At 61.2% G+C, this 25,863-nt stretch overlaps 1 protein-coding gene across 1 annotated transcript; it reads left to right on the top strand.

The window, feature by feature from the left end:
* The first annotated feature begins 1,805 nt into the window (after nt 1-1,805).
* On the top strand, nt 1,806-25,863 carry SLC67A1 (solute carrier family 67 member 1). Its single transcript, XM_017887418.1, has 11 exons — nt 1,806-1,967; nt 2,832-3,107; nt 7,647-7,744; nt 8,537-8,697; nt 8,940-9,072; nt 17,936-18,054; nt 19,279-19,386; nt 20,593-20,693; nt 22,841-22,942; nt 23,194-23,314; nt 25,627-25,863. Exons 2-11 carry the CDS (start codon nt 2,964-2,966, stop codon nt 25,812-25,814), a joined length of 1,275 nt encoding a protein of 424 aa, XP_017742907.1. The 5' UTR covers nt 1,806-1,967; nt 2,832-2,963; the 3' UTR covers nt 25,815-25,863.

The raw sequence follows: 25,863 nt of genomic DNA, 5'->3' as shown, positions 1-25,863 counted from the left end.
TCCAGGAAATCCTGGCTGGACCTGGGCTCTGGACTTTGGGCTCTGGGCTCTCAGCTTGACTGCCCCCTCCCCAGGTCCCCAGGGAGGCCAGTGGTGACTATTCTTGAAACCGAGCTTGGCAGAGGATCTGGGGACACGCACTCCAGATGCAAACACATTTGCACTGTTTAGGCTGGAATCTCCTCGCACAGTGCACTGCACCCGTGGGCTTGCTGAGGAATAAACTCACAGAAGGCGGATTCATTGGACAAAAGGTGTTTGGTCCCCAAGTTTATTGATGTGTGTGAACAGGAGCCTTCAGGACGAAGACCCAAAGATACAGGGGAAATTGTCATTTTTGATGCTTAGGCTCAACAAAATATGGACATCCATGAGGGAACACAGATTAATCCAGGGACCTGCGCTAATGCTACTGGACCACAAGGGGAAGCGCAGCGAGGGTTATTGGTCTAGATTTCTTGAACTTTCTGAGCAGCATTCCTTCCTTCTGGCCGTGGGGCAGGACCCTCCTGGAATGGGGTCTTATGCCCTACAGTCAAACAACGCAGGTCAGATAATTTCTTTATGGCCAGTTTCTGAACACAAAGGTGGAGGGAAAGTTAAAGCACTATTTTTAGGTTTGATATCTGGCTGTGGGGAAAGGGGGGCTCCGATTTCTATGACCTGCCCTGGGGAAAATGGATTCTAGTTTCTATGACCAGCTTGGGGGAAGAATGGCGCTGAGAGACAGCAGAGCAAGAGAAGGTCAGAGAAAAACTTTTGCTTCCAAAGCTGCTTCTGAAGCTGCTTGGTTTTGGGGTATTATTTTTCTGATCCCTGACACCTGAGCTGCTGAACCAAGGGTAGCCTGACCCACTCCCACATGACTTCGAATGGCTTCGCCAGCCGGCCTTGGGCTACCTACCTGGCTCTGGCCCCCTGTCCACCAGGACTTTGGCCGGCTCTCACTTGCCTCTGTGATGTCTGTCTCACCCTGTCTCACTCCTGCAGTTTTCTGTTCTGTTGAGTGATGATTGACACATGACATTGGTTTTGATATTTGAGCCTGTGCCCAGCCGCAGGTAGGTGGGGCAGGAGTCCTGAGTGAGCATCTCCCCTCTTAGTGACAGTCAGGGGGCACGGAGAATGGTGCCCAGGCCAAGGTCAGGGCCTGGGCCAAGTGTGCTCAGCACGTGGTGTGTGTGCTCAAGCGGCTCCTGCTGCGGAGGGCGTGAACAGGGCATGAAGCCTGTTTACCTGTGTGCCTGCATCTCTGGTGGCCCCTGCAAGGGTGGGGAAGTGGCAGGCAGGGTGAAATGGGGAAAAGCGGGCTCTCAGCTGCTCCTAGCAGCCTCCGGGTCTGGGGAGAGAAGTGAGGAGGAGCCCAGAGCTGTTCCCAGAACTGCGCCTGTCTCCTGGTCACTCTTCTGGGGCTCTGTGCAGACCCTTGGCAGGGCCAGGCTACACAACACCCTCTACCACCTCCCCTTACTCCTTCCCCTAACGCCTCATTCCTCCACTTTCCTCTCCCCGGCCTTGCCTCTCCTCCATCCTCTCCTTCCCTCCACCTCCCGGTCCCATCCCCTGCCCACACTGCCCCTCCTCGAGTTCAGAGTGGACACCTGTGCTGCCTGAGGGTCAGAGTGCCCACTCCAGCAGCCCGGGCACCGAGCAGGATCCAAGCTGGAGAGGGCTGGAGCGGGCGAAGCCGGGCAGCGGGCGGGCCTGCTGGTGGGCGGGGCATGGGCGGGTCCTTCGAGGGGAGGGGCGGGCTCGGCCAATGAGAGCTCAGAGACCGCAGCACGGGCGCTCCCGGAACCATTGCAAAGGGCGAGTGCTGGAACTCAGACCCAGAGGGGCGGTCCCTGTCCCAGGTCATCCCCCGAAAGGGCCCGGCCCGGGCTCACCCCGGAAGGACCGGTGCCGAGATCACCCGGGAGCGCTCACCCCACCGGCACCTGTGCCCAAGCCCGCCCCTGCGAAGGCAGGTACCCGAGCACACTCCGGCGAGGGCGGCCCCTGAGCCCCGAACCCCGAACCCCGAACTCCGGCGCAGTGTCGCGCCTCTGCCCAGTGAGGTGCCCCTGACGTGTCTGCTGCGGCTGCCCTGCTCCCCCCAGCCTCCCCGCATCCTGGGATGGGGGAGGGCGCTGGGCGCAGCTCCCGGGCCCTCAGTGGGTCTCCCCGCCCTGCCGCACCGGCCTGGGCTCGGTACCTCGGGGCCCAGATGTGCAGTCAGGTGTGAATGTGGCCAAATTTGGGAAAGGCCTCTGCAGCCGCAAAATCCAGTTCCCACCAGTTGGGGGCCAGGCGGGGAAGGGTGGGGACAGACAGCACTCCGCTGTGGGAGGTGAGGCAGAGCTACCCTGCCTGGGGAGCCTGGAAGGCTGAGCTGTGTCTCCCCTATGCACTCCAAGACCATTCCAGAAGCCCCTTGGAGCTCTGGTTGCTGATCACGGGGGAAGGTGGACCTTCCCAGAGAGCTGCACTGTATTGAGGACAGGTGCAGCTACAGAGGCCTACAGAGGCCCCCCAGGCACAGGGACCCACATCAGCCCTCCGGCCAACAGAAGGTGCTGATGATTTGAGGTGGACCCAGCCACCACTCTGAGCCTCTGCCTCCCTCTAAAAGTGGGGCATGGTGCCTTCCATGGGGCAACGGGGCACTGAGCCTGGCCCACCTGCAGGGGTGGGGTGGAGCAGCGTGTCCATCTCCCCTCCCATGGAGACTGTGTGCCTGGAGACCAGAGCTGTCGAAAGTAGAGGAGGGGGCCTCCTGATGTGTCCTCTAAGGTCCAGGTAGCAGAAGAGCTCCACTGGGAGGAGTCCTGCAGTGCTGTCCTCTCTTACAGGCAAGGCCAGGCGGGTGTTGCCTGGGACCCAGTGACTCAGCACCCCCGCCCAGATCAACTGGACTTTTGCCCCCTGCTCCACCAGCCTCCTGCTTGGATCTCTCCTGGGTCTCCCTGCTGTGCCCGTCCAGGATGCAGGGAGCTTGGTCTCCCAGGGACCAGGTCCAGTCCCCCGGCAGGATGAGCACTCTAGGCCGGTCCTCAGTCATCCTGCTCACCTACGTGCTGGCTGCCATAGAACTTACCTGCCTCTTCATGCAGTTCTCCGTCTTGCCAGTGAGTAACACGCCCCAGCCCCTGCAGCCCCAGCCAGGGCTGTCCCGCTGTTCCTCCTGCCTTCCATCTGGGCTGTGGCAGAAAGTGGGGATAGGGGCTTCATGCTGCCAGGGTCCCTCCCAGTTGGGACCCCACGCCACACTTAAGCTGAGTAAGTTAAGGACTCTGCCTCTGGACCCCTGTCAGCACATCGTGTGCTACAGCTGCAGTGCCAGCCTCGGGAGAAGCCATGGGGAGGCACCCCACTTCCCTCCTGGGGCCAGCACCTCCTCAAACCATCCTAGCGCTGTTCCTCCTGCCTCTCACCTGGCAGCCTTTGCCCTCTGGAGTCCCTGCCCCATGGGCTGTTCAATCCAATCTGGCTCCGGGCAGTTCACCCCTCAGAGAGGCTCTCCTTGCACCTGCCAGCAGCTTCTATCTCTCCCCTCCATCATCTTGGGTCCCTGTTGTCCACTAAATGATCTGTGGCAGCAAATTGATGTCAAGCTTTTTCATGCAGGAGATAAAATGCTGTCTTATTTTATTATCTCTGTTGCCAAATGCGGAAACATTTCATTGGCAAATTCATATTAGTTTAGTGTATCATCCAGTAGTCTACAGCACAGTGTGTGGCTCTGGAAGCTGTAATAGTACTGATTAAATTCTATTCATCAAGTCTGGAGAGGCTTGGGAACAAAGTCTCACATCACCAAGAAGCTCAGGTAGAATCAGGGCCAACCCCAGGCCTTCCTGCGTTTGCTTCCGGGAAGCCTGGCGTGGGCTCAGACACCTGCTGTCCTCCTCAGAGGGCTCTCCAGCCCTCAGAGCCTGGACCTGGGCATCTGGGTGGGAGTGGGGATGGGCCTTTGGCATGATTCCGGGCCTGGCAGAGGCTCCCAGCCCAAAGGTGAACCTAAGGATCCCTCCCCCCCGTGCCTCAGGAGCCCCGCCCACTCCTGCTAAATGGCTTGGGTCAAGCCCTGAATCTACTCCCTACCAGTGGGGAAGGCTGGACAGAAGCCCTGGCTTTCTCATCATAAGATGGTAATAACAGTCCCTCCCTGTAGGGTTGGTGCGGGGAAGAATGAATGAGAAATCAGAACCCTTCCCACAGCTGGGTACGGAACACGGGTGGCATAGCTTCGGCCGCCCATCGACTCTCATAGGCAGTAACTCTGTGCTGAGTGCCCAGGAGCTGACCCTGATGTCAGAACCTGAAATACTGCAGAATGTAAAAGTCCTCAACAGTCCATACCCTCGGAGCTGGTGGTCTGCACACACAGGGGCTGCAGTGGGAAAGGGGCAAGGTCTTCCTCATAGAGAAGGCAACCTTGGAGCAGGGCTGGAGGAAGCAGGAGAGGCCCCGGGGCAGTAGAGAGACCAGAGTGGCCAGAGTGGACAGGTTGAGGCCAGAATAGGACTACACCCCACCTGCTGCTCAAAGAACTCTGGGCTGGTGATGGCCGTGGAGGAGGTGAGAGGTGGTTGGATTTTACATGTGTTGTCAATGGATTGCTGTGGGTGTGAGAGAAAGCGGGGCTCAGGGAGCGCTGAAGATTTCGGCCTGAGCCCATAAGGAAGGAGGCATGGACAGGAGGAGAGGCAGTCTTTGGGGAAAGATGGGAGCCCCGTTGGGAACGGGTTGAGTTTGAGATGATTTTAGACCTCAGTGGAGAGCCGAAGGGAGCTGGACACAAGGCAGTTCAGCACAGAGGCTCTGGGGCCCTGCAGCAAGTAGATGGTCATGGAGTGGGCTCCCCCAGAGGGCAGGGAGGCTGGGGGTCGGATGAGCTGGGGGAACTGGCAGTGGTGGCAGAGGACGGGCGGAGGACCCAGCACAGCCCAGAGCAGCAGACCATGGTGGAGGAGGGAAGAAGCCACCAAGCTAACTGTCACTCCAGTAGGAGGCATGCCAAAGCAGACCACTGGAGGCAGCCGTATGGGGTCAGTGGGGACCTGGGGGAGAGGAGGCAGCAGGAGGCAGGGGCCTGCTCCAAGGGCTGGGAGAGAAGGAAAGAGATGGAAAGAGAGGAGGCTGCAAGATGAAGCAGCTGCTCAGAGCTTTGCCCGCAAATATGTGAGAGTAGCTGTAGGGGAGGGTCAAGAGAAGGCAAGAGAAGTAATAGGATGTGAGCTTGCTCCAGTGGGCGTCCCCCAGAAGGGGATTGTGCAGAGAAACTGGGAGAGAGGAGCACTGGGAGCTTGCTCCAGTGGGCACCCCCACAGAAGGGGACTGTGCAGAGAAACAGGGAGAGAGGAGCATTGGGAGCCCTGCCCTTGAGGAGGCAAAAGGTTGGCATGTGATGCAGGCAGGGAGGATTGATGGAGCTAGGCGAGGACAGGGTGGCGCAGCATTTGGATGGGAGAGCTCAGTTATCCTCTATGAACAGGCACTTCTCAAAAGAAGACCTTTATGCAGCCAACAGACCCCAATGAAAAAAATGCCCTCATCCATCACTGGCCATCAGAGAAATGCAAATCAAAACCGCCAATGAAGATACCATCTCACACCAGTTAGAATCGGCAATCATTAAAAAGTCAGGAAACAGCAGGCTGCTGGAGCAGAGATATGGAGCAAATAGGAACACTTTTACACTGTTGGTGCGGACTGTAAACTACGTTCAACCATTGTGGAAGACTGTGTGGCGGATTCCTCAAGCGATCTAGAACTGCGCAAATACCATTTGACCCAGTGACCCATGCTGGGGAATACCCAAAGGATTATAATCATGGATGACTATAAAGCCACATGCACACGTTATGTTTATCGTGCGCCACTATTTACAATAGCGAAAGACTTGGGAACCAACCAATATGTCCATCAGGGGGAATGGATAGACTGGATTAAGAAAATGTGGCACATTTAACCATGGAATATTATGCAGCCATAAAAAGGATGAGTTCCTTTGTAGCATGGTGATGAAGCTGGAATACCATCATTCTGCATGCAACCTCATTGCAAGGACAGAAAGTCAATACACCGCCATGTTCTTCACTCATAGGTGGCGAACTGAACAATGAGAACACTTAGACACAGGGTGGGGAAACATCACACATCAGGGCCTGTCGTGGGGGTTGAGCGGATGGGGGCAGCCGGATAGCAGTTAGGAGATTATACCTAATGTAAATGACAAGTTAATGGGCTGCAGCAACACCAACTGGCACATGCTAACATATGTAACAAACCTCACGTTGTGTACATGTACCCTAGAACTTAAAGAGTCTAATTAAAAAAAAAAAGAAAAGGAAAAGAAAAAAAAAGGGAGAGGCTCAGCATCCTCACACTAGCAGCGCAGGGGAGGGGAGGGATGGAGGAGGCAGAGGTTTACTAGGGAATGTGGAGTGATTGTCAGGTCAAGCTCATAAACATAAGAGAGACCTGGCAGACAGGGGGACTTTCCCATCCTTGCGGGAGCAGGTATGGAGCTGAAGGAAGGTGTCTGGGGTTGGGGGATGGAGGGGTTTCTGACTGTCCTTGGGACTGAAGTGCACTGGGGAGAATTCGTGTGGACCAAGGGGGACAGTGGAAAGAAGGGGAGTGGGACCCCAAGACTGAGTTTAGGGAAAGGTCCAGGGTGGGGGGAGGGGACAGTGTATTGGCACCTGGGGCTGCCGTAACAAAATATCCAAAACCCTGGGGGCTTAGAGCAACAGAAGCCTATTGTCTCACAGTTTGGGAGGCCAGAAGTGTGAGATCAAGGCTCCCTCTGGAACCCATGGGGGAGGAGCCTTCCCACCTCTTCCAGCCCCTGGGAGCCCAGACATCCCTTGGCTTTTGGACACATCACTCTGTCTTCCCATGGGTTTTCATAGCCTCATCCCTCCGAGTGTGTCTGTGTCCCAAATTCTCCTCCTAATGAGGACACTGGTCACATTAGATCAGGGCCCTCCCTCATGTCCTCACTGTAACCCGATTAACTCTGTAAAGACCCCATTTCCTAAGAATGTCACATTCTGAGGTTCTGGGGGTTAAGGCATATAAATTTGGGGGGTACACAATGAAGCCCATAATAAGTGACATCACTGGAAGGAGGGTTGGGAACTCAGAGGCAGGGGCAGGGGGAGGAGCGACTGCAGGGGGACCAAAGTCACAGAGAATTAGGGCAAGATAGAAGGGTGTCCCTGGGAGGAATGCTGTCACGGACCTACTCCTCCCGAGGGGCTGAGGGGCTGGGGCCTCACAGAGCAGACTGTGTCCTGCTGGGCAATAGGCCACCTCTTGGAGGTCACTTGGGGGCCTTGGGACAATCTGTTGCTGGCCAGGACAGTGCTGCTGGCTTCCCCACAAAGTTTTGAATGAATGAAGACAAAATGGTGGGGGTCAGGTGCCTCTCTGAGGTGTGCCCTGCAGAGGGGAAGGACCCTAAAGGCCACCACAGGCTTCCACCTAGGAGAGGAGGAGCAGGGTCCCCTGGGAAGGGCCCCTGGATAGTCATACTGTGTAGTCAACAGAGCTCAGGCCCTTGGTCCCCTCCCACCCCCTGCCCATCCGGGGACCCCAAATTCCAGGCCCTGCAGTCTTTCCCAGCCCCTCCCTCTGGGCTCCCTCCTGTGTTTCAGTACCTGTCTCGGAAACTGGGCCTGGATTCCATTGCCTTTGGCTACCTGCAAACCACCTTTGGGGTGCTGCAGCTGCTGGGCGGCCCGGTGTTTGGCAGGTACAGTGTGCGTGTACGCAGGGGGCTCTCCCCACAATGGGATGATGGCACTTCTGGGTCCCAGGCCGGTGGGGGTGCAGAAGAACTTTGGCTCCCGGTAGGCTCCCTGGGTGTCCCACCCACGCCTTCCACTAATCCTGGCTGTGGCCACAGAGACAGGGTGATTGGTGAACACCTTGTGGCTGTTAAGTGCCCATACATAGGCCTGCTGAGACCAGGCAGGAGGGACTTTGGGGGCCCCGTACACCCTGGGTCTCAGTGCTGTGGGAACACTGAGCGTGGACGGGACGGGGACATCCTCCCACAAGCCACAGCGGAGAGGCGAGCAAGGGACACATAATGGGAGTTGCCTCTTCAGAGCAACCCGCAGGCAGAAATGAAGGGTCCCGCAGGCAGCAGGCTAGCAGGGGTCTGAGGGTTTCCAGTGGCTCAGAACAGGAGGGAGAAAGGCTCTGCTTTCTCAGACCCAACCTGGGAAACACTTCCTGTAAAACGCGGGCCCATCCCTTGGTCCTCTGGGATTCCACCATTTATTTTTACACGGAGTTGGTCTTTGCTCTGGGTCAGACTCCCAGCTCAGTGAAGCTGTCTGCGCACAGCCCCACTGGGACCCTGGGGAAACTGAGGCCCTGAGAGGAGGGAGGCCTCCCAGCAGCCGCCCAGGCGTCCCGGCCATCCATCCCCATCCGCACTCCAGCCTCCCTGGTCAGCCCCGCTTGGGCAGCCCCTGGACGGGGGGAAGGGGAGCCCTGACTGCCTCCGTGAGGGTCTGACCCGCCCCTCGGACTCCAGGTTCGCAGATCAGCGCGGGGCGCGGGCGGCGCTCACGCTCTCTTTCCTGGCTGCCTTGGCGCTCTACCTGCTCCTGGCGGCCGCCTCCAGCCCGGCCCTGCCCGGGGTCTACCTGCTCTTCGCCTCGCGGCTGCCCGGAGCGCTCATGCACACGCTGCCAGGTGGGGCCTGGGGACTGGGGGCCAGGTGGGGCCAGGAAGGGGGCAGCCTGCGGAGGACCCAGGACACCGCCAGGGAGGTCTGCGTGCGTGCGGGGTCTGGCCTTAAGGGCTGGACAGGGGCGGGGGCGACGTGGGGCGAGGCTTGTGGAAGGGCAGGTCGGGGTGGAAAGGGCTTGGGGAGGTGGGTGGGGAGGGGCCCACCAAGGGGCTTTCCCTGCTCAGCGCCCCCGCCCCGTCCCCAGCTGCCCAGATGGTCATCACGGATCTGTCTGCACCTGAGGAGCGGCCCGCGGCCCTGGGCCGGCTCGGCCTCTGCTTCGGCGTCGGCGTCATCCTCGGCTCCCTGCTGGGCGGGACCCTGGTCTCCGCGTACGGGTGAGTGGCGGGGGGCCCGGGACGGAGACTGCGGGTCAGGACGCCAGCGCTGGGTCGGCCCCGCCCCGCCCCTTCTCGGCCTCGGTTTCCCCGTTTGCTCGTCAGGCGGGCTGGGCTAGGAACCCGCAGGGCGTGAGCGGCCACAGGATGTGGCTACAGGGGACACCTGGCTCCGCGCTAGGCCTAGGCCTGACCTCCCGAGCTGGCCCTGGATGGGGCGGGGTGATGTCTCAGTGCTGTCCCGGGCTCGACTGACTGTGAAGCTGTCCACGCACAGCCCCACTGGGACGCTGGGGAAACTGAGGCCCCGAGAGGAGGGAGCCCTCCCAGCAGCCTCCTGCTGGGGACAAGAGCACCCGGGGACCAGGATGCTGTGGCAGCGGGGCTGCGCTGTTGGACGGTGCCCAGAGTGGAGGGTCCAGGGGGCGCCCGGGTGGGCAGTGGGAGGATGGGGGGATGCCGGGCTTCCCATTTGCCTCGTAAAGGTCCCTTGCTAGCTGTCCCTGGAGGCTGCAAGGGTGGCTGTGCCCCAGGGAGGGTCTCCCGGGGAGGGTGTCCCCGGGAGAGGGACCGCAGCAGGGACTCTGGCGGGATAAGGAGGATCCATGGGTCTGCTGCCTCCTTCTGTGAGCTCTCCCTGACTCAGTTTCCTCAGCTCTGAAATGTAAATCCTGATAGTAGCGGCATGATCCTGGGACAGTAGAAGAAGTCACAACTGTGCCCTGTCCCCAGCCTTGTATTATACACCCGGGGTCTCCCAGGCCCTGCGCCAGCTGGTGACCCCCACCCTCTGCTGGCCTGTGAGTTTCCCTGAGGCTGCATTCTGGAGTGGAGTCTTTCTGGCATCTGAACGCCCCTCACATTGGAGATGCCCCTTGGCATGAGGCAGGCACTTCTGTGAACACCAGGCTCTCCAGTCCTGGATGAACTGATAGCAGTTCCCAGGCCAGGCACCCCCAGGACCTCGAGACAAATCCCAACAATGGTGGAGGCCACTGGGTGCTGGCGCAGCCCCAGCGATCAGCGCCGGGAGGGCACAGTGGCCTTGTTAGCACACTTCCTTCTCCGGAGGGCTCTAGGGCTGTGCTGCAGGCCTTGTTTGAGCCCCTCAACGTTCTCCCAGCATTTTCATTAGAGCCTGGGCTGGGGATTGGTGGCTGCTGACGGCTGTGAGCAGGAGGTGGAGTGCGGGGGGTGGGCAGTTTGTCCGAACACCTAAACATTGCCCCAGGACTCTGGTTCTAGAATACAGTGGCAGACAACACAGGCTGAGTCCCTGGGATGACGGGAATGTGATAGGAACTCCCGTCACATCGGGCTGAGCTACATGGAGCAAAAGTCACAAAGCAGAACGGGGGGCTCAATGGATGGGGCACTAGGGACTGTCTGAGGAGGTGGCATCTGAGTCGAGGCCTGAAGCAGGTGAAGGAGGCAAAGGAACCACGGTACAGAGGCTCTGGGTGTGGAAGCCGGGGGGCCGCGTGGCTGGAGGGAGGGAGGAGGGGCAGGCGCCAGACCGGGGTGCCCTGGCTGGCACAGCAGGGGTGAGAATGGGGGGTGAGCCATGGGGAGGCGTCCCCGGGAGAGGGAAGGGCTGATGTGGGAGTCAAGCACATTGCTGGTAGGGTGTCCCTGGAGGATAGGGCTTAGGGCACTTGCATGGGCAGCTGTGGTGGGACAGCAGGGACCACTCCCCTGGAGCCAGGGGACTGGCAGGTATCAGGCATGGGGAGCCGGCACCACCCATGGCCTGCCTCTCCAGGGTGGCCGGGGCGAGGAAGGGCATGAGAAGGGCATGGGGAGGAGCGCTGGGCCCCATCAGGTGGCCGAGCTGGGCGGCCACCCTCCCAGGGTGCTGCCCACCCCGGGGACTCTGCCGGCTCAGGGCCTAGCCGCCTGCTGCCACCTCCTTCCCTGGCCAACCTTCCTCACCCATTAAATGGGCCCTCCCCTGCCCTTACTCACCCACAAGGATGCGAGCTCACTCAGGCAGTGAGCGTGGCCATGATGCTGGAGAGCTCAGCATGCACGCCTCCTGCAGGCTCATCTACCAGGCCACAGGTCCCCTCCTGTCCTCACCTGCCCTTTCCCCATCCCAGCTGCTGACCCAGAAGACACTACTTATGTCCCTCTCCCTCCCAGTAGCTGCCAAGACGGCCTCTACCTCTGCCCACACCTGCCAGAACATTCCATTCGCTTCCCTGCCTCCATTCATCCCAAGATCTGAGGTGCTTTACAACCTTCACGGTTCATAACCAGACCAGCTGCGACATTTCCTTTGATGGGTGGGGTAACTGAGGCCCAGGAGATGGTGAGGCTCCCTCCATGGAGCTCCCCACTCCCCATCCAAGACCCAGGCAGTGTGGGACTCCCTCAGGGTCCTCATACCACGCCCAAGACATGGGGTGCTGCTTGGGCCCTGTAGCAAAAGCTGGCTGCCCAGAGTGGTGGTGGCACGGGAGGGCTGCGGGGTGAGCTTGTGGCTGGTACTCTGCCTTTGTCCAACCCAGATGGGGTGAGGGAGGACCACACCTCCTCCTTGGGGCTCACCAAAGGCAGTGGGGCCAGGTGCCGGCCAGGCTTCAAGGCCTGGTGCCCCATGGCAAGGGCCAGCCCCTGGCCTTCTTGGTCTGGCAGTCCCGACGCCCCTAGCCTGCTCTGGCTCCTGGCCTAGCACAGGGCAGGAGTGGTGGAGCTGTGAACACCCCTGCCTTGCAGCCTTCCTGCTCTACCTTAATGGAAACCGAGGCACAATGTGCATGGGATCTCCCTTCCTGCCCACCCACCTATGTATCCTATTCCCCTGAAAGGCCCCAGTGCTGCCTCATCCACACCCACCTGGGCAGCAGGTGGGAGGAGGAAGTGGACTTGGCACCCACAGGCTGCGGGGCGGNGCCAGGCACCCCCAGGACCTCGAGACAAATCCCAACAATGGTGGAGGCCACTGGGTGCTGGCGCAGCCCCAGCGATCAGCGCCGGGAGGGCACAGTGGCCTTGTTAGCACACTTCCTTCTCCGGAGGGCTCTAGGGCTGTGCTGCAGGCCTTGTTTGAGCCCCTCAACGTTCTCCCAGCATTTTCATTAGAGCCTGGGCTGGGGATTGGTGGCTGCTGACGGCTGTGAGCAGGAGGTGGAGTGCGGGGGGTGGGCAGTTTGTCCGAACACCTAAACATTGCCCCCAGGACTCTGGTTCTAGAATACAGTGGCAGACAACACAGGCTGAGTCCCTGGGATGACGGGAATGTGATAGGAACTCCCGTCACATCGGGCTGAGCTACATGGAGCAAAAAGTCACAAAGCAGAACGGGGGGCTCAATGGATGGGGGCACTAGGGACTGTCTGAGGAGGTGGCATCTGAGTCGAGGCCTGAAGCAGGTGAAGGAGGCAAAGGAACCACGGTACAGAGGCTCTGGGTGTGGAAGCCGGGGGGCCGCGTGGCTGGAGGGAGGGAGGAGGGGCAGGCGCCAGACCGGGGTGCCCTGGCTGGCACAGCAGGGGTGAGAATGGGGGGTGAGCCATGGGGAGGCGTCCCCGGGAGAGGGAAGGGCTGATGTGGGAGTCAAGCACATTGCTGGTAGGGTGTCCCTGGAGGATAGGGCTTAGGGCACTTGCATGGGCAGCTGTGGTGGGACAGCAGGGACCACTCCCCCTGGAGCCAGGGGACTGGCAGGTATCAGGCATGGGGAGCCGGCACCACCCATGGCCTGCCTCTCCAGGGTGGCCGGGGCGAGGAAGGGCATGAGAAGGGCATGGGGAGGAGCGCTGGGCCCCATCAGGTGGCCGAGCTGGGCGGCCACCCTCCCAGGGTGCTGCCCACCCCGGGGACTCTGCCGGCTCAGGGCCTAGCCGCCTGCTGCCACCTCCTTCCCTGGCCAACCTTCCTCACCCATTAAATGGGCCCTCCCCTGCCCTTACTCACCCACAAGGATGCGAGCTCACTCAGGCAGTGAGCGTGGCCATGATGCTGGAGAGCTCAGCATGCACGCCTCCTGCAGGCTCATCTACCAGGCCACAGGTCCCCTCCTGTCCTCACCTGCCCTTTCCCCCATCCCAGCTGCTGACCCAGAAGACACTACTTATGTCCCTCTCCCTCCCAGTAGCTGCCAAGACGGCCTCTACCTCTGCCCACACCTGCCAGAACATTCCATTCGCTTCCCTGCCTCCATTCATCCCAAGATCTGAGGTGCTTTACAACCTTCACGGTTCATAACCAGACCAGCTGCGACATTTCCTTTGATGGGTGGGGTAACTGAGGCCCAGGAGATGGTGAGGCTCCCTCCATGGAGCTCCCCACTCCCCATCCAAGACCCAGGCAGTGTGGGACTCCCTCAGGGTCCTCATACCACGCCCAAGACATGGGGTGCTGCTTGGGCCCTGTAGCAAAAGCTGGCTGCCCAGAGTGGTGGTGGCACGGGAGGGCTGCGGGGGTGAGCTTGTGGCTGGTACTCTGCCTTTGTCCAACCCAGATGGGGTGAGGGAGGACCACACCTCCTCCTTGGGGGCTCACCAAAGGCAGTGGGGCCAGGTGCCGGCCAGGCTTCAAGGCCTGGTGCCCCATGGCAAGGGCCAGCCCCCTGGCCTTCTTGGTCTGGCAGTCCCGACGCCCCTAGCCTGCTCTGGCTCCTGGCCTAGCACAGGGCAGGAGTGGTGGAGCTGTGAACACCCCCTGCCTTGCAGCCTTCCTGCTCTACCTTAATGGAAACCGAGGCACAATGTGCATGGGATCTCCCTTCCTGCCCACCCACCTATGTATCCTATTCCCCTGAAAGGCCCCAGTGCTGCCTCATCCACACCCACCTGGGCAGCAGGTGGGAGGAGGAAGTGGACTTGGCACCCACAGGCTGCGGGGGCGGGCACTGGTATAACTGGTTTGGCCCAGCCTCCAGAGCCCAGGGCTGAGAGGCCAGGCCGGCCTGGGGAGGGACCCGGGACCTGAGTCACTGCACACACGCTGGGTGGGGGGTGGCTCTGTGACTCATATTCTGAGCCCATCCTCTCACAGCCTGGGGAGGGATGGGGAGAGGCCATAGAGTCCTATCCTGAGCCAGACAGCAGGGAGTTTGCCTTCTCTGGGTGGACAGGCAGCCATCAGGGCAATGCCTATGGGGGTGCCAGGGCCCTGTGGGCAGGACACCCCTGCCCAGCTGAGAAAAAATGAGAAGCCAGGGGCACTGGAGCTCAGAGAGGCAGGAGGGGGTGGGAGGGGAAGTGAGCAGCACCCCATATGACACAGGGCACCCCAAGTGCTGAGCAGAGGCTGAGGGGTGCAGGGGTGTTTGTAACAGGGCACCTGCTGTACAGGGAAGAGGCTCTTGGGGGCAGGTAGATGCAGGGCAGGGGCTGGCAGGCAGCTGAGGGGGCAGCAGGATATGGAGGATCCGGGCCCGCTCCCACCCCAGCCAGGTGACTCAGCCACTGCCTTAGTCCGTGTGCCTCCCAGTGCCCAGGACACTCCGGTTCTTTCTGTTCTTCCCGAGGCAGGGAGGGAACAGGCCCTGCTGAGATGGTTCTGGCCCAGCCATCCCTCAGGACAGCGCTGGTGAGCAGTGGGCCGGACAGGCCTCCTGCTGGGCCTGTGAGTCACTCCAGTCTCAGAGCCCATTTGGGGCAGGAGGGAGCTTGTGGTTTGGTTAGAGGGCTATGTGTTTGGGGAATGGGAGGACCAGGTACTGGGAGACACAAGGACTGGGAAGGGTCTGGCCAGAGGGGCCTTTAGGACCTTCTGGGGCACCCTGGAAGCCAGAGGGCAACTGAGTTAGGAGTGGCATGGCAAGATGTTCTTTTTCAAACATGGTTCTAACTGCAGCATCCTGGGGCATGGATGACTTCTCCCGGCCCTGGGCTGGACATCCAGGGATGCTCTGTACGCCCCCCTGCCCCATCCTCTTATGAGCTAGGTGTCCCATGAAGCCAGGTCCCAGCTGATCCAGCCTTGGCCCCACCTGTGGGTTTGCTCCTGGCAGCAGGACGACCTGGGCATATGTTGTCACCTTGTGTGTCCCCTCTCAGAGCCTCAGAGCAAGGTGAGGCTTGATGAGGGCTTGTCACTGTAGACCACACAGGAGTCCAGACTTCACCAGAGATTCCTGGAGACACGGCTGAAAGCCAGCTCCACCCCCTGCTGTCTGGGCAGCCTCAGGTGTGGGCTGCGGTTGGTGGGCAGGATGCAGGTGGGCTGGGCCCTGCAGGTCCAGAGGGGCCCCAGAACAGGAGAGTGAGGGGCAGCGGCAGCTGTGAGCCCAGCCCTCATTTGCATATAAGGAAAGGAGGTCACCTAGCAGGTGAGCAGCAGAGAAGGGACAGAGGCTCTGGGTCCCCTGAGTCCTGTCCAGTGTCCTTTCAACAGTATCTATGTGTCCAGATAGACACTCCTGTAATACATTCAACCAAAAGAGGAGGAGGGGACAAAGACAAATTAGCCTGTCCCCATCTTGCTGGTCGTGGCTCCATTGATAAAAGTGTTGGAGGCACCCCTGGTGCCCCTGCATCTGGCAGATCGGGGTGAGGTTGAGGGGGACTAAGCAGGAGGGACTGACTGCACTGTGCTCAGGGTGCTGGGGGATGCACAGGCTGTCCGGCGTGCAGAGGCCCCAGGGCTGAGGACAGCATGCTGGATTTCCTTCCCACTCCCGTTTCCCTCCCGGCAGTTTGTTTGTGGAGAGCAGGAGAGAGCTCTGACTGGGGAAGGACAGCCTGCCTCTCCCCCAGCAGCCACCTGCAGCCCCTGGCACAGTTGCAGCCCTGACTCCTTCCCTCCTGGGGCCCTCCAGGGTCCCCCAGTCCCAGGCTCTCCTGTTGCCCACAGCAGCACTGGCCTTTGGTTTGCCCACCACCACTCGAGGGCCTGGATCCCTGCCCCCACACCTTGCTTGTCACCAGCCTCCTAAAATAGCCATCAAAGTGGTGCCTCTGCTCCTGTGTACTTCTGGGGCATCTGGCAAAGAAGTCGGGTTTTGCTCCTGCCCAGCCAGACCCTGAGCTGTGACAAGCAGGCCTCTGAGGCCAGGATCCCAAAGAAAGGGCCTTCTCTCTGGGGCTGGCCACAGGGGCCAGGTGTCCCTCCCAGCTGGAGGGACAAGCCGTGGGGCCCTAGCCCAGCCCCGCCCCTTCCCTGGCATTTTCCCAAGGGAAGGGCCCATTCTTGCAGAAACCCAGCAGCCAGAAAGCCCGAGTAGGTGACATCCTGGGCCGTGGGTGCTGCAGGGGTCAGAGCTGCCCTGATGGATTGGCAGGGGGCAGCAGCACGGGCCAGGTGGATGTGCCGGCCCACCCCAGACTGATGTGAGCTCAGGGGTCCTGCCTGAGAAATGAGGGGTGGCCAATGCCCAGACTCTCTGGACCCAGAGGTGGCCCCACTGACTGTCCTAGTCAGGGCGGCACCAAGTCCCTTCCTTGCTCTGGCAAACAGGTGCATGTCAATGCATGTGTACAAGTTTGCACGTGTGCATGTGCACATGTGTGTGTGTGTGTGTGTGTACGTGCACGAGTGTCTGCGTGTGTACGTGTGTGTATGTGTGTGTGTGTGCCTATGTGCGTGCACATGTGGCTGTGGTGAAGGGGGGCGGAGGAAAGTCCTTTCTTTGAACTCCTTGGTGGGGACACGGTGGCCTATGGCTGGCCTTGTTTTCGGGTGCAAGGGCATCTTCCAGGATCCTGACCCCTCCTGGTGTCTGTGCCCTGAGGCCCTGGCCAGGGCAGATTTGGAGGCTCTGTTGAGGTTGGGGCAGAACTTGTGCTGCCTGTGTGACCGGCTCACACATCTGTCCAATCATCCGATGATCACTGCGGTCTCCGTGCAGGGTCCCACCCCGGCCCACCTGCCCTCAGGGGCCAGATTCTAGCCAACTGGTAAAGTGATTCCTTCTCAGATGGCATGCTGTCTGGGAAGGAGGGCTGGGGCCTCACCAAGAAGGGCCCTTGCAGGCTGTATAGGAGTTTGCTCAACTGCTGAGAGGAAGGCTGTGGCAGTCCGGCACAGGCCTAGAGGCCTTACAGGCGAGCTCAGTAGGAAGCCCTGATTTCCTCCTGTCTCTCCCTGAGGGGAGGGGGCTGGCTCAGCCCCCGGGAGGCAATGGTAACAGTTGGAACAGCCAGCTCCATGTGCCTGTGTTCCCAGGTGACAAAGTCTGCTGGTTCCTTCCAGGAGAATCACAGGCCGAGTTTCCAGGTGGGGACTCATGGCAGGGAAGCTGACAGCAGAGCCAGAGTCACAGGCCTTGGTAGTGGCCCAGGCAGGTGGGAAGGTGGCAAAGCAGCCTGAGGGGCACATCTGCGGCTTTGCAAGGCTCTGGGATCCCAGCCCAAAGCCCCCTCCAGGCCCAGCATGCCCCACCCACTCTAGAAAGTGGGAAGGGGTCTGACAGGAGGGGAGGTGGTTTCTGAGGGCCCGCTGAGTGCCAGGCCCACCTTTGCCCATGCTGGGGAGGTAGCATGGCCATCCCCGTGACACAGCACAGGTGCCAAGGGCTCGGAGAGCCCCTCCCAAGGACATGCAGACCAGGCTGGCCCTTTGGAGCCCCTTCTGACCTTGACCAGCCAGGGAGCTGCGGTCCCTGGGAGGATCTGCTGCCTGCCCCAGGTGTTTACCAGCCTGGTTTCCACACTTGCTACCCACAGGGGCTGCCGGGGCCTGCACGGTGTGGTGAGGGTCAGGGATAGTGAGCGCCCTACCCGTTCCTTCATCTATCACCTAATAAATGTGCTCTGAGGGTCCCAGTCCCCACATTTTAGGCCACAGACTGTGGGGATGTGGGAGGTCAGGTTTAAGCTAATTTAGTGTGACTGAAGGTGCAGATTGGAGGATGTGGCTGGGGTGCCTGGGCCCTGGGACCCGCGCCCTGTGCAGCCAAGACTGTTGCCCGCAGGATTCAGTGCCCACCCATCCTGGCTGCCCTGGCCACCCTCCTGGGAGCTGTCCTCAGCTTCACCTGCATCCCTGCCAGCACCAAAGGGACCAAAACTGACACTCAGACTCCACCGCCAGGTAAGCCCTGCCAGGTACACCCTGCCCAGATGCTGCGTCTATGGGAGGCACTGGCTAGGCCTGCGTGCTCCAGCCAAGGGGCACAGGGGCCTGAGGGGAAATCTGGGGGCTACTCACACCCTCCTGCCTTCCTTGAACCCCTCCCAGCTGCTGACATCATAGGAGCCAAGTGAGGTGTGGTCATGAAGAGGTGGAAGTGGGCCTCCGGCAAGCAGGGAGGTCCAGAGAAGGGAGGAGGCCCAGACAGGGAAGACGCTAGGAAGGGAGGCCCAGATAGGGAAGGCGTTAGGAAGGGAGGCCCAGAGAGGCCTGGGGAGGACCAGGAGGGACCCCCAACAGGGTGGGTGGACCAGTAAGGCTCCCAAGGCTCTGAGTGTCCAGGGAGAGGTGAGGGTTCTGCCTGAAGGGCACTGATTGGTGGAGGGCAGAGGATGGTCAGGCTGGTCCCACGAGGAGAGGCCAAGGCTCCTCAGAGGGGCTCCCCTGAAGGCTGGCCCCCTGCTGAACCCAGCCCCTGAGTGCCAGGCACGTGGCAGGACCCATGCCGCGGTGCCTAGGGACTAAGAGCTCAGCCTGGGACGGAGGGACCCACCTGGGGTCATCCTGGGACAGGAGGCTGTGATGAAATTAACCTAGGAAGTCCAGGGGGAGGGCCAGGTGGAGCTGGGCCTGTGGCAAACACAGCAGAGCCAGAGAGGCAGGAGCCCTTGGGGAAATAGGGAGGAAGAATGCGGTGAGCCGGGCTGGGGACCCACGGCTCTGCACGCGAAGGTGTCCAGTTGGCCAGGCCACGGCGGTGACTTGTGGCCACAGAGAAGTGCGCAGCGTTGCCATTGTCTTCCTCTGGGCTGGTGGCCTGGTCATGCTCGGCCCCAGGCCCCAGGCCAGGACCATACAGGAAGCAGCTATTGGTCCCTTGTTCAGGGACTGCCACAGGCCTGCACCACTGCAAGCCCAGGTTGAGGCCAGGCTACCTGCAGGCAGAGAATGCTTTTCCTGAGTGCCTCTGGGGATTCAGGGGGCCCTTAGGAATGCGTGGCAGTGTGCTGAGGGGCGGTGCCCACCTCGGGACTGGGAGCATCACCAGCTCCCGTTCCCACAAGTGAGCGGCACTGAAGCCAAGGAAGGAAGCTCTACCCAGGCGGGCGCAACAGGAGCCTAGGAGCGGCGAGGCCTGCAGCTGGGTGAGGGGTGGGCGTTGGGACAATGGCCTCTCCGTGCCAGGCAGCCCCCGGGCCAGTGTGTTTGACCTGAAGGCCATCGCCTCCCTGCTGCGGCTGCCAGATGTCCCAAGGATCTTCCTGGTCAAGGTGGCCTCGAACTTCCCCACAGGTGAGTCCCAACTACTGCCCCGACAGCGGCCAGAGCCTGGCAGAGTTCCAGCTGCAGCCAGGGCCTAGGCCTTCCTCTGGCCTGTGTCCCGCAGGTCCACGCAGATGTGGTAGAGCAGGCGGGAGCGGGAGGAAGGCAGAAAAGGGTCTTTCCCGCCTCCTTCCAGCCCCTCCACACTGTGCAGCTGCACATACCAGGGAGGGTCCTCACAGGCAGAGGGCCTGGCTCGCAGCCATGCATCCCTGCATGCTCCTCAGCTCTTTACCCCCCTACCCTGTGGCCTCACGTGCTCTCCAGACAGCCTGAGATGCAGGGACAGCGAGTCTGAGTGTCAACACCACCTTCTGAAGCATGCTGGCCCAGGGCCCTCTCAGCAGACCCTAGGGTTTCACGGACCACAGATAGGATAGCGAGCCATGGACAAGCCCAGGAGCAGCCCTGTCCCTCAGAAGCCCCGCCTGGACTCCTCTAACTGGGATGCCAGGAAGCAGGATGGAGAACAGACCTCAGCACTCTGACTGGCCCCCGCCTCTGTCCCACCCAGCCCACCCAGGCCAGCTCTGTTGGTTCTCAAAACTGGAACCCAAGTTACTAACCTCAGTAACAGGCCCTTTGAGGGCCCTTTTTTTGAGACCACTGCCCAGGCTGGTGTGCAGTGGCACGATCTCGGCTCACTGCAGGCTCCACCTCGCAGGCTCAAGCAATCCTCCTGTCTCAGCCTCCCGAGCAGCTGCAACTACAGGCATGCGCCACCACCCTCAGCTAATTTAACTGTTTGTAGAGACAGGGTCTCACTATGTTTTCCAGGCTGGTCCCAAACTCCTGGCCTCAATCAGTCCTCCCTCCTTGGCCTCCCAAAGTGCTGGGATTGCAGACATGACTTTAAGGGCTGTTATAATAGACAGCCATGGTGGGTCTTGGGGCCAAATCCTCCCGCATGGTCAGCCCTGGGTCCCTCCCTTCCAGCACCTTCCTGCTGACAGTCCAGAGCTTAGCAACTGCATGGGAGGCATTTTCCACACCAGGGATCCGGCAGAATCCCAGGGAAGGGTCTCATTGGTCCGGCTGGCATCACAGGCCCCTCCCTGAACCAGTCACTGGCCAGGGCCCAGACACCCCGATTGGCCAGGCTGCTGAGGTGGGAGGGAGGTGGGCGCCAAGGCCGGGGTGTGGGGGTGCTCACCCTGTTCCCCTGCCCCGGCTCAGGGCTCTTCATGGTCATGTTCTCCATCATCTCCATGGACTTCTTCCAGCTGGAGGCCGCCCAAGCTGGCTACCTCATGTCCTTCTTCGGGCTCCTCCAGATGGTGAGTGGGCACATAGGGTCTGCTGGGGGGCACGGCAGGGGTCTCCAGTGGGGCAGGCCTCTGAGAGTAGAGGCTCCTCCCCGGTGGTACATGTCAGGGTCCACAGGGAACCAGGCATACAGGCCAGGGAGAGAGAGCCAGCTGCAGTGGTGGGCACGCTGTGAGGACAGTGGACTCTGGCCTCTGATGGGCAGCCAGCTTGGGTCTGTGGCAGCCCACCTGCCCACCAGCTGTGTAACCACAGCAAGTCTCCCAACCTTTCCATATCTGTCCCATGAGGCCAAAGTGCCCGCCTTGCAGGGTCCTTGGCAGATGAGATGACCTAACATGGCAAAGTGCTTAGACTAGTGTGGGTGCCTTTGGAGGTCCCATAGGAGCAAGCACCAGCCCTCAGAGGCCACACGGTCATGGTAGAATGAGACGCCAGCCCTCAGAGGCCACACGGTCATGGTGGGATGAGACGCCAGCCCTCAGAGGCCACGCGGTCATGGTGGGATGAGACGCCAGCCCTCAGAGGCCACGCGCTCATGGAGGGATGCCCTGAAACCCTGGCAGCTCCGATGCAGCAGGTGTCCTGTCTGCTCCCGAAGAACCGCTCAGCTACCAGGCCAGGGCGAGCCACCTCCACCGCCAGCTCCTCTGGGCATCTGGACCAGACCCTGGGGTGGTGGGGACAGCTGATGATGTGCCGCCACCCGGGATGGCCGCCTGACAGCCAGAGCGCGGGGCGAGGGCTATTCTGGGACCCACCGGGGGGGCAGGGGCTTTCGGCCTCTCCGGAAGCCTGTGGCATTCCTGGCACCTCCAAGTCATCTGCTCTTCAGCCTCTGGACCCAGGACTAGACTAGTGCTAAAATAGCTGCTCCTGGGAGGGGCTAGACCCCCACTGTGGGCAGGGAGGGCCTCGGTTTTGTGGGCCAGGAGGAGCCACCCTGGCAGGGTAAAAAGAGAAAACAGAAAAACACCAAGAGCAATAATAATAGCAACCTGGGGCTGGTGCCGTGGGGCCTGTTCTGAACAGGCTGCGCCCAGCTCACTGCAGGGAAGGACGCTCAGCCAGACACTGGCTGAAGTCTGCAGCTGGGCTGGACACTGCAGTCATTGGCCTGTGTTGTGGGGCACTTGGGCCTGCCATGGCTGCAGTAGGGCCCCTGCCTGAGACAGAGCTGGGGTGGTGACCAACACCATCGGGACACCCTCGCAGGAACTGGGCCTGGTGAACTGCCCAGGGACGGGGAAGGAGCGAGGTGAGGCCTGGGGACCCCGACCCAGGCTGAGCAGCAGGAGAGGAGGCTGAGGAGGGGAAGGAGGGGCCCACGGAGTAGTCCCCAGGCCCCAAGTCCGGCCAGGGACAGGCTTGTTAGCTCCAGGTTCATGTCACAACCTGCAGGGCTCCTAAGTTCAAGTTTTTTTAAACTTATTGGGTAAATTGAGATGTAACACAAAGAGGCTTCTGGCCTTGGTGTCTGAGTCCTGGCTTGAAGTCCTTCACAGCACTCACCGTGAGCTACTCCTAAGCGCATTGCACCAAGTGAAACTTGCCAGCTCTTCCTTTTAAAAACGTGTTAAAGTCCCCCCAAAAACCCTAAGATAAAGCAAGTGTGAAGGTAAGATTTTTACACCGTTTATGATCCCGGTTGGAAGCAATTTCTGTTCTGCCAGGCAGGAAGTGGGGAGAGTGACTGGTGCCCTGCAGGGGTGCTGCAGGCTGGGCCTGCCCTGCAGGCAGATACTGAGCCCAGGGATTCCTCCCGCAGGGGCCACCCCTGCACTCCCAGGTGCTTTGGCCCAGCACACCTTGCTCGGTGGAGGAGCTGAGATGACCCAACAGAGAGCCTTGCCCTGGGCTGGGAGCAGCCAGCGGCCGAGCCTATCCCACCGGGTCCGTCCCTGGTGTGAGCCTTTCCTTCCTCCCTGTGGAGAGGAGCCCCATCTCCTCAGGGACCTCAGACCCATCCTGACGCAGTCACTGCTGGCAGGGGAGGGAGAGACCCCGGGGCTTGCAGATGCTGAGGGGCTTTCTCTGCAGAGGGGCCCTGGCCACCAAAGGCCAGTCTGGAGGTCCCCTGCTTGAGGGGCTGGCCACAGTCCAGACGCCCCTCCCTCACCTCTCCCATACCCACTTCTACCCTCTCTGTCTGGTCTAGGTGACCCAGGGCCTGGTCATCGGACAGCTGAGCAGCCGCTTCTCGGAGGAGGCGCTGCTCCGGGCCAGCGTGCTGGCCTTCATCGTGGTGGGACTGGCCATGGTGAGGGCCCCCCACTTTGGGCCCCTCACCTGACCCTCTCACTGGGCAAGGCCACTTGGGTGGTGCCATCTGTGCTTGAGCCCCTGGGGCCTCCTCCACCCCTCCACACCCACCCAGGGCCAGCTCTTCAGCAGGGGCAGCGGTCAGGGTAGAGAGGGGCAGGTCAGGGTGGAGAGGGGCAGGTAAGATCCCCAGAGAGGAGCCTGGTCCCGTGAGGCCCCCACTCAGCTCGGCCCCGCCTGCCGTCCCAGGCCTGGATGTCCAGCGTCTTCCACTTCTGCCTCCTGGTGCCCGGCCTGGTGTTCAGCCTCTGCACACTCAATGTGGTCACCGACAGCATGCTGACCAAGGCCGTCTCCACCTCGGACACAGGTGAGCTGTGGCCAGCTGGTGGGGCAGCCTCCTCCAGGAAGCCCTGGGAGCTACCTAGTGGGGCTGGGGTGGGCGGCCTAAGGTCTGTGTGGGGTGGGTAGGGTGGGAAGCCTGGGGTCTGTGTGGGTTGGGTGGAGTGTGTGGAGTGGGGGGCCTGGGGTCTGTGTGGGGTGGGTAAGGCGCAGAGCCTGGGTCCTGCATGAGACTCCTGCCCTACCACCTAGCCCAGCTGGGGGCAGGCCAGGGGCCTGGGAGGGGCTGCCCGGAGGTGGCAGTTGGCTTGGCCCTGGCCCTGAGAAGCACCTAAGGGCCTTGCCTGCCAGACCTGGAGGCCCCAGGGACTTCTGGGCCCTCCCCCAGCATGGAGGCGGGCACACAAGTGCTCAGGAGCTTCCTGAACGAATGAGTGAATGAATGCACAGCAGTAATTAAACCCAGGAAGCCCCTAGGTCACTGCGGGGGACACAGGTACCCCAGACATAGACGCCTCAGCCCCCACTTCGGACCCAGCTTGCTTTCTTGAGGCCTAAGAAAGCCCCCCAAGCAGACTGGGGATGCCCTGGGCCCAACGGTACCCAGGCTCCTGCCCCACCCCAGGCACAGTGTGGCTACACACTAGTCAGTGCAGGGGGCTCCTGTGGGCTGGTTGAGGTCAAAGGAGTCAGGGAGTCATTTGGAGTACTGGAGATTCTTCCAGGACTCCCCAGCAGCAGAGCCAGGAAGCTCAGGGCACACATCTGACCCTCCATCCACTTGCCTGTCTGGGAGGCAGCAGACCGAGGTCTAGAGGCCTGGATGTGGCCGGGCTGCAAAGGGCAGGCCTCTTCTCAAGACTGCCTGGGAACCTCCAAGGCCTTCCAGGACTGTGACTTCATGGTGCATGGGCCGATGCAGGCTGAACCAGGAGGGCTTCCTGGAGGAGGTTGGGCAGCACTTTGGAGAAGCCAGGAGGAGGGCACAGGAGAGGAAGGGCTGGGGAGATAGGGACCAGGTCTGGCTGGGAAGAGGCCCCTGGAGGCTGAGGGAGACCCGGCCCAGGCCACTGGGCCACATCATGCACAGACACCACCCCTGGCCTGGAAGGAGCCAGCACCTGGTTCCCAGCAGCAGCCTGGAAACCCAGCGTCAGAGGGGGCAGAGGATAGAAGGGGCAGGAACTGCACCCTGTGTCTGCAGAAGAGGCTGCTCTGGCGCAGCAGGCAAGGCTGCTCTTAATGCTCGTCCACACTGGGCCTTGAGCCCAGGTGGGGCCTGGCCAGCTCCTCATCACAGCTGACCAGCCCCGGGATTGCCAACTCCAGGAGACCTGAGCTCTGAAGTCCCTGGAGCCAGAGACTCTCTGGGCACGGGACCAGAGGCAGAGAGTGTCCTCCCAGCTGGAGGCCTGGGGGGTCCTCCGTTCAGGGAGTGCTGCCCCCGTGTTGCCCGAGGGTTGACAACAGCCACAGATAGTGCCCACGTGCCTGTCCATGCTGGGGGTCGCTGGCCAGAGGGGTGTGGAGACGGGGTGTCAGAGACAGAGCAGGCTGCCGCGCAGGTGGGGGCTGTCCGGGGAGCCTGGGAAGCGGCTCAGTCTTGCTGAGGCTGCAGGAGGGGCAGGTGGAGGGGCTGTGCATGGGCTCCCGAAGCCCCTGTGGGAGGAGTTCCTGGAGTAGTAGGAGCTCCGCAGGGGGGCGGCTGGAGGAGGGGCTGATGGCCAGGAGGGGCTGTGGGGTTGGGGTGTCATGTCCACTCTGAACTCAAGCCCCAACAGTGTCTCACAGGCCAGGCTTAGCCTCCCCACTGCATCACCAGCCCTCGGTGGTGGCAGGCACCCTGGGAAAGAGCTGTGAGAGCCAGCTCCCTGACAGCCTGGGCGGGAGGTTCCGGGCCCCAGGCACAGATGCCATCTCCCTTGGCAGGCCTGGCAGGGCGGGGCCTGCTGTGGTGACCTGTGGCCCCATTCCCAGGCTCCTCCTGTGCTTGGAAACTTTCTGGAGCAGGGAAGAGACTCAGCCCAATGCCCTGGGAAGCACCCTGTGCAGCCCCCTGCATGGCTGAAAGGTCCTCGGGGAACAGGCCCAGTGGGTAGAGAGAGCTGCGTTTGCTCCAAAGGCCCGGCGGGTGGCAGGGAGTGGGGGACTGGAGGTTAGAAGCCAGCAGGTGGAAAGGAGGGGTGTTTGGGGGAGTATTTCACCAGACTATGCAAGGTGCAGACTGCCCCGTGAGGTTGGGATGGGTCAGGAGAGATGAGAGGTCATGGCTGTGTCCAGGAAGTGGGCAGCCGGGCCAGGGAGCTGCCCAGGGCCTGACTACCCCCATGCACCCCCCAGGGGCCATGCTGGGCCTCTGCGCCTCTGTGCAGCCACTGCTCCGAACGCTGGGGCCCACCGTCGGCGGCTTCCTGTACCGCAGCTTTGGCGTCCCTATCTTCGGCCACGTGCAGGTTGCTATCAATGTCCTTGTCCTCCTGGTCCTCTGGAGGAAACCTATGCCCCAGAGGAAGGACAAAGTCCGGTGACCGCTGCCCAGACACAGACTGGCAATAAACTCCTACTAAATCCCTCCGA

The sequence above is a fragment of the Rhinopithecus bieti genome, unplaced genomic scaffold, assembly GCF_001698545.2.
Source record: "Rhinopithecus bieti isolate Rb0 unplaced genomic scaffold, ASM169854v2 scaffold_1014, whole genome shotgun sequence".
Lineage (NCBI taxonomy): Eukaryota > Metazoa > Chordata > Mammalia > Primates > Cercopithecidae > Rhinopithecus > Rhinopithecus bieti.
This window is presented reverse-complemented; position numbering and strand designations above follow the sequence as displayed.